The 12,680-nt window shown below is 45.3% G+C and overlaps 1 protein-coding gene across 6 annotated transcripts in view; it reads right to left on the bottom strand.

Annotated features, from left to right (window-relative positions):
• Positions 1 to 12,680, bottom strand: part of larp4b (La ribonucleoprotein 4B) — a 347,997-nt gene that overhangs the window by 320,762 nt on the left and 14,555 nt on the right. For 5 of the 6 annotated variants that reach the window (XR_011907538.1, XM_072363379.1, XM_072363378.1 and 2 more), the window contains exons 3-5: positions 7,673 to 7,826; positions 5,015 to 5,188; positions 3,876 to 3,954 (exon numbers count right to left, since the gene is read on the bottom strand). Coding sequence is in view for 5 of the 6 variants with exons in the window: in XM_072363379.1 (XP_072219480.1) it covers positions 3,876 to 3,954; positions 5,015 to 5,188; positions 7,673 to 7,826 (407 nt within the window). In the remaining variant the exon portion in view is untranslated. The remainder of the gene's footprint in view (positions 1 to 3,875; positions 3,955 to 5,014; positions 5,189 to 7,672; positions 7,827 to 12,680) is intronic. The other variant, XM_072363381.1, reaches the window with a different exon arrangement.

Here is a 12,680-nt window from a genome sequence, read left to right on the forward strand (position 1 = left end):
CGCCTTGAACGGTACCGATACTTTGCAAGATAAAAGCTAACTGCTTCTGTTACCTCTTTCCATCTCTTGCTTGACTTGTCACACGGATTGCCTTTGTTAAAGGTTGTTAATGTTGTCTGTTTTGGTCTTAGCTAGCTGCTGCTTCAGCTAGCTGCTGCTTACGCTAGCTGCTGCTTACGCTAGCTGCTGCTTACGCTAGCTGCTGCTTACGCTAGCTGCTGCTTACGCTAGCTGCTGCTTACGCTAGATGCTGCTTACGCCAGCTGCTGCTTACGCCAGATGCTGCTTACGCTAGATGCTGCTTACGCTAGATGCTGCTTACGCTAGATGCTGCTTACGCTAGATGCTGCTTACGCTAGATGCTCCCTCCCCTGCGGTGCCGGTGCCGCCGGGCCCCTCGCTGTTTGGCTCTCAGCATACTGTTTGGATGCTTCCTCTTCAAGTAATTGAACAGGTTTCGTCGTGTTGCCACCCGACATGTGAACCGTTTCTGTGCAAACTTTGCAAATTACATTTGATCAGTTGCTGAAAATCCAAACCAATTCCATATAATGGAGGTGGATTTTTAGCGACCAGCTCCTCTGTTTGGCTTTCAGCCACGGCTCTCCACGGCTACAAACACAAACAAGGAGGCGAGTAAGAAAGCGCGTCACTGCCCGTAATTCGCTGTGATTGGTCGGTCAGGTTGATGATGTAACACGTCTGGTGCGTCGGTGCGTCAGCATAGAACTGCAGTTTATAGAATGTGCCCGAGACGATCCCACGATCTCTGCAGTTTGACAGATCGTTACGGATCGTCTTCACGTTGCAATCCTTCAGGATCTAATATCGTCACATCGCCCAGCCCTAGTCTCTCTACATGCATTTTGTTAATAAACACAACTCCATACTGTAGATACTTTACTTTCAGGCTTACTTTGCAAAGTGAAACTGAAATTTGTGCTTTTTTTTGTGCCGAATCAAGAATCGCTTTAAATCAATGTGTGTCCTGCAGAACTGGGATCGTTTCTCAGAGTTAACTGTGGGCTTTCCCTCACAGAAAAGTACCGAAGCGTTGGGTAACATCACTGCTTCCCAGCATGCTTCACTGCTTGCGGTGTAACTTGATGTTACTCTGAAATGTTCATCACACATTTCTGTGCACTAAAGTGCATCTTAAAGCTACAGCCTGAAGGAAAACGATGTCATCCGGTCTTTAAGCATTTCAGTTCCAACGCCTACTATTTGATCTTCTTTAATTCAATATTGGACTAATTCTGGATGAATGCATCCATCAACAGATGGATTTTTCTTTCCTGTTCAGCATCTAATTGAGATTGATCAGCTTCGTCTGCCCTCCTGGACATAAATGCAGCTCTTGAAGCTCTCAGCTACTTCAATTTTGCACACTTAACTGCTTTATTTATACAACTGCAAGCCAAGTGGTTTCCTAAAGGGAAAGCACAGGACAACAGGTATGTATCCTCTCTTATGAGAGCCCAGCGGAGCCCGAAGGTTTCAGTAATCTCTTGGGTTCAGTGGCTCGTAGATCGAGGTTTCAGTGGAGATTTTTGTTGGAATTGTCCTTTTTTTAGTGGGTAAATGGGTTTTTTTAGGCTCAAATTCAACAGCAGCAGCTAAACCACCTCAGAGGAGTTAAATATGAAACAGGGCTTTCATTCAGGCCACGCCTCACGCCCACAGAGCCGTGCGCTCGGCCTGTATAACAAGCAGCAAATGACTTCACGGCACAACTTGACACAGAAATGATTGATTCTACATTGTTCTCAGTCAGCAGAAGCTCATGAATCACCTCATTAATTACTGGTTTATCTTCACAGTATGTCAAAGAAACATCACAACCACCAACACTTCGATAGATATTCAACACGCCTCCAAATGAGGCAAAAGGGCCAAACGGAGGGACCTGTTTGCTGATGATAAAATGATAAAAATAGTGGATCCTTCCATCAGCGAATCGGTTCAGCTCTGCTGCCTTTTCTTAATCAGATTTTAGGTTTTGTTTGAGTCTAACCTGGACGGTCCTAAATAAAGTTAAGGTGAAATGTAACTGCAGCCCATCTTTGTGCGAGATGACAGACTGTGGAGGTCTCTTTCTGCCGTTTGACCCTGAATTCTTCACAGTGGCACGAAATCGTAGCTTGTTGTCGATGTTCCAACAGCTGGAAAGCGACAGAGTTACTGATACTGGAAGTTCTGGTCTCTGCAGTCACCTAAAATAGAAACTACACCCCTTTCAATTTTAGGGTTTAACAAAAAAATGTAGGTTGTAGAAATGTGTGATGATGGCGTCACATTTGACTCTAGAATACTTTGGTATCCAGAGGAGTTCATGGTGGACTCAATGACTGCAAGGTGCCCAGGTCCTGTGGCTGCAGAACCAGCCCAGATCATCAGCCCTCCACCACCGTGCTTGACAGCTGGTATGAGGTGTTTGTGCTGATATGCTGTGTTTGGTTTCCTCCAAACGTGCTGCTGTGCATTAGGACCAAACATCTCCACTTTGCTCTGGTCTGTCCAAAGGACATTGTTCCAGAAGTCTTGAGCTTTGTTCAGATGCAGCTTTGCAAACCTAAGCTGTGCTGCCATGTTCTTTTTAGAGAGAAGAGGCTTTCTCCTGCAGCCCTTCCAAACAAGCCATCCTTGTTCAGTCTTTTTCTAACTGTGCTGTCATGACCTTTAACCTTTAGCATGCTAACTGAGGCCTGTAGAGTCTGAGCTGTAGCTCTGGGCTTTTTCACCTTGGGGTGACCTTTAACCTTTAACATGCTAACTGAGGCCTGTAGAGTCTGAGATGTAGCTCTGGGCTTTTTCACCTTGGGGTGACCTTTAACCTTTAACATGCTAACTGAGGCCTGTAGAGTCTGAGATGTAGCTCTGGGCTTTTTCACCTTGGGGTGACCTTTAACCTTTAACATGCTAACTGAGGCCTGTAGAGTCTGAGATGTATGACCTTTAACCTTTAACATGCTAACTGAGGCCTGTAGAGTCTGAGATGTAGCTCTGGGCTTTTTCACCTTGGGGTGACCTTTAACCTTTAACATGCTAACTGAGGCCTGTAGAGTCTGAGATGTAGCTCTGGGCTTCTTCACCTTGGGGTGACCTTGCTGGGACGTCCACTCCTGGGAAGATTGACAGCTGTCCTGAATGTTTTCCACTTGTGAATAATCTTTCTCTCTGTAGAATGATGGACTCCAGATAGTCTGGAAATGGCCTTATAACCCTTCCCAGACTGATGGGCAGCAGCAGCTGCTTCTCTGAGATCATTGCTGGTGTCTTTCCTCCTTGGCATTTTGGTTTTGTGCTCAGTTGGTAAAGATGAAAGGATGCTGCTGCACATTATGACCAAACATCGTGGATTATGTCCCGCTGACCGAGAGGAGAATCTGGAGACTGAGGCTGGGAATAAATGGTGTAACAGAGGATTGGGACACATTGCTGCGTTTCAGTTTGTGTTCGCACTCAGTCAGCAGATGAAGTCCCTGAAGGACGTTTTCAGGTTTTACCGACACAGAATCTACAAAGTGAGACGTTCTCCACCTTCTGTTCATTTATGATCACTTTTAAAACAGCCAGTGACTCAAAGTGAGTGAGTAATAGCTGTTCTTGCTGAGTAACGGGTTTCGGGACTTTTGTGGTTCGCCTGATTTTCCAAAACAGTTGACAGTGAGTCACAGTGTGTGGAGAAAGCTTTCATTTTTATAGCTTTTTGTGGAGGGAACATTATTTATAAATTGGTGATAATTACACATGATGGCTGATCACAACACAAGTTCACACAGCTGAGTCATCCCCATTTAGTCTGACAGATTTCAAGCAAAACAAACCTCTTTTTTTCTGTGGGAGCTCACTAACGTGGCATGAAACCAGCTTACCGGGACAGACAGAACTCCAGGGTCTTCTTCAGGTGCTCCCTCAAGCCTTCCTGGGGGTTGTCAGGCTGGGAATCGCTGCCTGTCGACAGACGAGGGAGAAACACTGATCAAACCAAAAGAAACTTCATTTACATCCTGGGATTCTAGGAATGAATGAAATGGGTGGAATGGACAAAAAAAAATGTAAAAAAAAATTAGCGCAAAGCAAAATAAAGTAAAAAACAATCTCATGATTTCCCAAAAATGTTGTTGTAAATATTTAGATTCATCGAATGGCCAAAAGCAAGAAGAAGAAGCCACTTTGGCTCGGATTACATTTCAATGAGCGCCGCCTTTATTCTTTTCTATGGATTCTGGCACCAACATCTCTAACTTTGAGCCGATAAGGCCCGACATTATTATCCTGGAATATAAAATATATAAACTCACTATAAAACCCATCAGCTGACCCCATGTTTAGGACATTTAATGTCTCCAAACCTTCCAGCTGAACCAACAACAGATCATTTTTTACTTCTTTTTTCCACTATTAAACCCTATTTTGACCCAATTCTCTTTGATTTGAGGTCTTTGACCAGCCAATGTATTTTTGGTTAAATTAATTCATGTTATTCTCATAGACGGGACGTACAAATATGAAGATTATCAGCCAAACGGCTGCTAAATTAGCATGAGACGTGTACACTGTGCTATAATAGTTGTGTGAATACTACAACTTCTTTTCTGTTGATAATCCTTCCAAATAGAGGACATTTAGAGATAAATGTCTGCTGGAACACTCCAATGAAATCCTAATACTGCAATAAAAGACAACAAACGGCTCTGAAACGGTCGCTCTTAGCTTAAAAAAAGACTTCTAACGTGATGTATTATCGCTTTGAAGTGAAATTAAGATGCAATATTAATGACTAAAATCACTAAAGAAGAGATTCACCCCTCAGCAAACCTGCCTGAGCAGAACAAGTTGCCTCAGCTAAGAGAAAAATGTGTTAAATTCCCACATTAAATAACACGTAAGCCCCTTATTACTGAAGATGGAGAAGGCTTTCGCCTCCTCGGGTGTAGATTCAAACTTTACAGCCGTGGACAGACCGTGGAGACGTGGCCTCCACTGATCTGCACAAAGCTAACCAGCCCACCTGTGCGCCCCGGTTGCCCGGGTTCGGGGTATTCTGCGAAGGCCGGCTCGGAGCACTCCAGGGTGACGGAGGCAACGGGGGCCGGCTCAGCCAGCCTTACTGGTACTGGTGGAGGCTCATCTGGGTCAGTTAGCAGAGGCTCCTTGTAAGCTTTGTCCTCACTGGCTTCAAAGCCTGTTGTGATCAACAAGGGGAGTCATGATGATAATTAGGGATTTAAGTAGTTATTTAAACTTTGTGGTGACCAAGTTAGCAAAGACTTAGGAAAGAGAGGAAGACAGTGGAGGGGCCTCAGAAACAACCGCCGGCAGACCATAAAAACTCACTGTCTCTTCCTTTTTAGATTATATTTTTACCCACGAAAGAGAAAAATAGATGTGAGCATAAATAATAAAAGAGGGCAGCACAACGACTCAAATTACAAATCCAAAAGAGGACATTTCCAACAAAAACAAGCTGCGATTTAATGCTTTAGCTTTAATTTAAACACTTCCCATTACAAGCCTACAAAGAAAGGAAGGAGTTAAAACTCTGGGGTCATAACAACATAAAAGGGTGTAAAGCTGAGACATCAGTGAGTTAAAATGTGACCACGAAGCTTTGAAGTGCTTCCATGAAATATTTGGGATGGTTTATCCACCATTTCATGATCTACAGTTGGCCAGTCAGGCAGAAAATCTCTTTAAAACAACACCTTTCGGCCAAATGCTACATGCTCGGATGCTTTCTACATCTGGGGGCCTTGTTCAGACACACGGGAGAGGATTCATTTACTTTCAGCTTTGTTTGAACTCAAAACAAAAAGGCATTAGCAGCCAACACCAGTGGATTTGCAGGTAGCAAAGCAGCCGTTAGCTGCTCAGAAACTATATTTCAGACATCGGTGTGTGGCTGCAGCTCCAAAATGCACAACGTTTACCTGACAAAAAACAAGAAAACTCCTCAAATATCCAGGAAAAAGTTACCCCAGAAGGTAGCACTTTCAAAAGAACCATTTAAAGTAAATATCTTCAGTGCTGAAGACCCATTTAAGGGGAAAATATCAGAGAAACTGCAAAGTTGGCTTGATATATTAAAAGTAAAACACTTATTTTACCACCTTGGTTTGAAAGCTGCTGCTGAAGGAGTCAAAGAAGAGTTTTACTGATTTAAATAAGCTGCATATCTTCTAAATATTTAAGGGAATTCAGTCTTTAACTCTTTTAAAGTGCTGAAAACTCAACACAGGCACCACGGACAGATCAAAAAGTTTAAGGACCCCGTTTTCTCTCCACGATCCAAACGGCCCGAACACACGAGTCGTTTCCACAGGATGTCAATCAGAGCGAAACCGAGGCTAATCAATCATCTCCGTTTCAACACCACATCCTGGCTAAGCTTGGCTGGGGACATCAAATTAAACCATTACAGTAATTTGTGTGAAGGGAACAGTGGCTGCGGCTGGAATATTCATGCCTCGCATCAGACCGAATGCGACTGAACAAAGCAGCAGCTTGGAGCGACCAAAAGGTGACTGCAACATAAAGAAATGGTTGTTGAGTGAAGCCCTGCGGTTATTTCAGCATGTAAATACCTTTAAACTGTTATGAATGGATGGGTGGAATGGCATAAATGCTGTCAGGGTTTCATCTCATGTTAATATCCCAACCCTGACCCTTTTATTCGCATTAAAATAGTTCTTTTAGGAGCTTTTTTGCAGGAGTTTGTTCTTTTACCGTATTTTCACGACCTTACGGCGCACCGTACTAAAAGGCGCAGGCTCAGTTATGTGTGCCGTTACTGTTTTAAACACACATAAGGCGCGAGTTTTATATACAATCCACACAAGCATACAAGTTTTTGTATTTAAAAATAGATTGGGAGCAAAACTGAGTTTGTTTGTGCTTTATTTAAAACACACGGTTGAACAAGCAAGTGTGCGTCATAACCAAAGTCTTCATCTTCTGTTTCTGCATTGAACAGCTGGGCTAAATCTCCATCAAACATGCCAGGTTCACGGTCTTCACTGTAAAAGCCGTGTGGCTCCTCGGAAATGATGCCGGCTTTTGCGAAAGCTCGAACAACAGTGCTAGCAGACACGTTAGCCCTGGTTCTTTGCTCGATGATCCACTGCTGGAGTCTTTCCTCCAACTCTTCGCCTTATTTCCACGGAAACTCAGCTGCGTCTTCTTCACCTGTCGGAGCTCGTTTTCCAGCTTCCTCCACTTGCGAACCATCGATTCGTTGATCTTAAATTCGATTCCCATGTTCCTCGCGTAGCTGATGGCCTTTTTCTCTTTGCCATTTTCAGGGTTGTTAAAACAGAGATGTTCTGCATAACGCCCACCCCTGTTTTTTTATATACAATCAACGCTCCCACTTCACCCTTTAACGTTCTCACGGTGTTCTCTACTACGTCCGCCTGAAACTAAAACTTTTATGTGCGCCTTATGGTCGTGAAAATACGGTAATAATGGGCGTTAGTCTGAGAGAGACGTCAGCCATGATGGTACCAAAGTCCCTCTGCTTTTAACTGGACTTCTCTGTGGATTTTACTGAATATATCCACCTTTTAGCAAGGATGAGGAAGGATATAAGTGCTTATCAAATGGTCATGTGGCGTCCAGTTTAAGACGGGCAGGAAAATCTAATTCATCCCAAGTTTAGACGTGATCTGACCTTCTGTTCCAGGGTCGGCCGGACTATCGCAGCCTTCCTTCCATGGCTGCAGGGCAGCAGGTGTGGTGTCAGCAGTCCCGCTGGGGTCCAGGCTAAACACGTGGTTGGCCCATGCTTTCGCATTGGGGTTGAGGTCTGAAACCTTGGCGGATTCCTGTGAAAACAACAGTCTGGTCAGAGATCGCACAAAACAAAGTTACCATGAACTAATTCCATGTATCTGAGCCTTTCTGATTCAGCTCGTAATAGCAAAGTGTAAAAGTAATGCACAGAATGTCTCTTTGCTGCCTGGAAATGGGGAAAGAGGTGCAAGGATTTAATAAAACGTTTAAATATAAAGATAAAAACACAGTCTGTACAATTCACACAAGCCTGAAAGTCAGTATATTGGTATAAGGAAGTGTATTTGTGACAGGAAGCGCCTAAAGATACAATTTAAAATAGTCTCTTTGACAAATTGTCAGGTCATCCCTTGAATTAGGTGTCTTTCTATGTGCCTGAATGATTAATAAGTGGCTCGAGCATAAAAGACACATTCCACTGACAATAGTCTGCTGCAAGGACTTAAAAAGACCTTCAGAAAGTCTGAAGGTCTATTGCTCAAGATCCACTTTAAAAGATTACAAGAATATCTGGCTGCTTGGGAGGAAGACACAAAGAAACAAGGGCTGGATCTGGACTTTTAAGATTAGGACTTGTTAAAAATAGGCCCAAAACAGGCACAAAACAGGCCCAAAATAGGCACAAAATAGGCACAAAATAGGCACAAAACAGGCCCAAAACAGGCACAAAACAGGCACAAAATAGGCACAAAATAGGCACAAAATAGGCACAAAACAGGCACAAAATAGGCCCAAAACAGGCAAATATGTGAAGAGTACATTTAATGCAACGCTGACAAACATTTAGGCGCACAGAGACTTGAGAAGTTCTTCTGTTCAGGGTTTCCTTTCACCATCATTATGAAAGCAACATCAATGAATCATGGTGAAGATGAGCCAGGTAGCAGCAACAAAAAGCCTTTATCAACCTCCTGAAGGAGCAATTTGTTAGCAAGAGCATTCCTAAGAAAGCAAAGGCTGCTTAATCCTGCAAAACAAACCCAGCGCTCAGGAGACATCAGACATCTGCAGCCGGGCTCGGAGAAAAGAAACATTAATTTACGCTGAGAGGAACAAATTATTCCTCCTAATATAAGACGGAGCAGGAGTCGATGGTGTCGTACAAGCGCCTCGCGAGACTCCTCAGACCGACCCGATCTGACAGCTTCCCACGAGGTGGAGGCTGGTGTGAGCTGACAGGGACCAGCAGGCGGCCCGAGGACATACTCACAGCATCAAAGCAGCAGTTCAGCATGCAGGTCTCACAGGCTAACAGGCTGTAGCCCAGCGCCGTGGTCAGAGCCAGCGTTTCGTTGAACTCCTGAGGAACAGCGGCCCAGGCGCCTCCCGTTGGCGGTGGCAGGGGGCTCCACTGCATCCAATCCATGACCGGCACACAAAAACAGAGCAAGTGTCTCCACAGGCGGGCGGGAAAAGACGTCCGATTATCCCTTCATGCCTTAAAGTGTAACCCAGGCTCCTCCAGGTGGAGCCGCCGCCACTACAACTCCCCAAGTCATTCCTGTCAGAGCCCAGCCAACGCCACGCTCCGTCTGGCCCCTCCGACACAAGCTGCTGGGTCGATTCAACAAATGTGATGACAGCACTGAGGCTCCCCTGCCCTGGTGGGCAAGGCTGACGTTGCAGAAGCTGACTGGCTGCCTCGCTCCTGTTCAGCAGCCGTGTCTGCCTTTGTTTTGTCACTGTTGCACTGAGTCATTCTCCAGGAAAACGTTGGGAGCTGCGCTCGCCGTGTGGAGGTGCTCACCTGAGCTCCAACGAAGCCTTTGCCCACGTTGAATTAACCCCAAGGCATCACTTAAAATAAGTCAGCCCCCCTGAGCTCTGGTTTCAGTGGATTTCAGTGGCTAACAAGCAGAGCTGCTGAGGGGAAAAACCAAAAAGGCTCGGAAAACCTGTTCTTTATTCAAAGGGCAGCAAGTTGAGACGAGCATAGCTGACTAAAACAGAGGTAAAGAAAGAGGAAAAAGAGAAATGAGTGACTGGGAACGAGATGAGCAGCAGGAGACACCGTCCCTGGGTCCTATTTCACAAATGCTGCACTACCAGATCATTCAGAAATCTGTCCAGACAGCCACACGCAGCAGCATATGCTAATAGCCAAATTCTGCTCTAATGTAAAACTCCCACTCCTGTCCAAGCTGGCTGCCATAGAAACGGCTGCTGACATCACCGGATGTGTACGTACCGGGCAGCGCTTGACCTTTACAGCATTTTAAATGCTCTTTCTTCACACAGGACGAAAAGGTCAGCCGCTGCCCTGATTGAGAGTGCATTTTGGGAGGAAACGGCGATGTGATTCATCACGAGCCGCGGACAGACACGAGTTATCACCGGCGTCATCGCAGGGCAGCCTGAGCAGCGCCGGGTTTATTGCTCTGCCGCTCTGATGGAGGTGAGCTCGCAGGAGCAGATAAAAAAGAAAGAAAAAAGATCCTTCGTGGGAGAAAACAAAACCAGCTGAAGTGGGACTCATCTGTCTGTCTGCAGACCCGAGGCTCATCATCTCCATGTGACAGCCACACAGTTCAAATGTGCTCAGATGCACCACAGTGACAGGAAAATACTCCGTTTTTAGCCACATTTTCCACACGATTACACGAACAAGTGCTTCAAGGTTTCCAATTCAACTTCTCCGGGTCGACACAAGACGTCAGACCCAGTATTTCACTGCAAAACGACATGAGCAGCACTAAAATGATGAGGCCTGGATCCAACGAGCTTCCTCAGTGACAATCAGAGGGAATTAATCCTGCTGGCTGGTGGGTTTGAGAAGAAACCCACCTGTGTTCCCACATGAGAAGGAAGGAGGAGAGAGAAGAGCACCACAGACAGAGATGGAGAAAGAACCACACCGAGCCCATCAAAGCCTTCCCCGTCACAACCAAAGGTCGCCGAGGAAACCAGCGGCGGCCCGGCATGCCTCTGCAGACCCTGCTCTGAGGCCCCGAGGCCCAGAGGAGAGCAATGCAGGGCGGGGCGCAGGAGGCCAAAGACGGCCCATCTTCACCCCCCCATGGTCCAGCGAGCTTTGCTGCCTTTATTATTTATCAGACATTCAATAGATCTGCTGCGGTCTGGCCGATCAATACTAAAGTGTTACACATCTGCAGTTACAAGCTACAGCGCTAATTGAGTGGGGGGGGGGTCATTCTTTTGTTTACACACCATGTTGTGAGAGACCTGCTGGTGCTGAGGAAGTCTTTTCTGTGCAAAAAGCAGCAGCTCTTAATCCATCTCTACTTGGTACAGACCAGGAACAACAATAATAAGATAATAAGAGATAATAATGAGCTTTAACATCGCTGTAGATACAGTTTCTGCCTACATGGGGCCCCCCCTCCTACTCTCTGTACTCATATATACGCAGCTGAATTCAGCAGCTCTGAAAGTGTTCCTGAAAAGCAGCTCATTAAGGCTTTAAATCACCTCGTTACGGCTGCTTCGTCTGATAAATGAATGAATATCTGGGTGCTGGGACGTCCCAAACAGAAAGCTGGAAGCGGCAGGATGCCTCACACAGCTCACAGCCTCCTACATGCACAGGAGCCGGCAGGAACGGCCCGCTTTCAGGGGGCGGGGCCAGAGTTTCCGCCGCGGGGTGCAAATCACCGAGACCACAAACGCTGAATGAGTCTCGGGTTCACTGCAGACCAAAGAGCCGTGTGTGTCGTCCATTAACAATCGGCGTGGATCTGCCCGCACCAGCCGGCATTGATCCAGCAATCGATTAGCGCTGAGGCACTTGATGCTTTGGAAAGTTTGGAAGAACATGAGCTGAGAGTGTGTTTTGGGTCAGGAATGCAGTCCAAATCCAATGTGTGGTCCCAATTTAAAGGTTCTTTACGTTTTCAGGCCGACGAATCACAGGTGGGCTTGTAACCATGGCAGCAGGCACAGGTGACAGAGAGGCTGCACTCTGCATCCTGACACAGCACCACACATTCTCCTGATTGTTTTCCCCTCGATGGAGAATCATTTAACCAATCAATGCTGTGGGAATAAGTTGATATTTTACTCTCATGCATGGACAAAGTGACGCTAAAGCTGCCACCAAACTGGCAACAGACGAGTGAATCTGTTTAAGCTCTTCATTACACATCTTTATCAGCATCTTTTTAACACTAATTATTACCCAAACGCAGAATAAAACAACAGGTTGACTCATATATTCCTGCTCAAAATTTTAGAGAAAAGTTACTTTCATTTTGGCCATAAAAAAATCTAAAACTTTTACTGATTTAGTTTCTTAAGAGACAATAGATTATTTTTCATGGAAATTATAGATCTTAATAGTAGCAATTATAAACATGCGATTTGGTCCAAAGGTATATTTTGTAAATGAATCGGAAGCACCATGCATTTGACCTCTCACTTGTATTCAACAGAAACAGAAACCATAGCAACTTAATTGTTGATGTGTTACACTGCCCCTTTGGTCAAAAGCTGAATTGCATCTTGGAAACGTTGAATTAGTTTCTGAGAATGTGTTTAAAGGTTTTCACAAGTTTACAGCCCAAACTGTTGTAATATACATTTGAATCCTGACTACACATAAAGCAACATTTCCAGAAGATCGTCCATAACGGATCTGATTTCCACATGCACGGCTATAACTGGGTTCATTTTCTGGTGTTTCTCACACATATGTGCGAGGCATATGGTGCACGTCTCTGTGCGCACGCATGCGTGTGAATAAGGAATGAGGTGGAAAACTCGAGGGTTTGGTGGCACCACATGGCACCTGCTCCCATTTGGGGGGCTCAACCACATTTAGACAAACTCAGAGTAAAGGATTCGGTTCACGGCTGAAAGTAGCTGCAGTATTTTATCAGAAATAGTTTGTGTTTGTGTGAAATTTCCACGCCGAGCGACGGGATCTCAGG

This window comes from Leuresthes tenuis, unplaced genomic scaffold (genome assembly GCF_036924035.1).
Source record: "Leuresthes tenuis unplaced genomic scaffold, fLeuTen1.0.hap1 SCAF_14, whole genome shotgun sequence".
NCBI classification, from domain to species: Eukaryota; Metazoa; Chordata; class Actinopteri; order Atheriniformes; family Atherinopsidae; genus Leuresthes; species Leuresthes tenuis.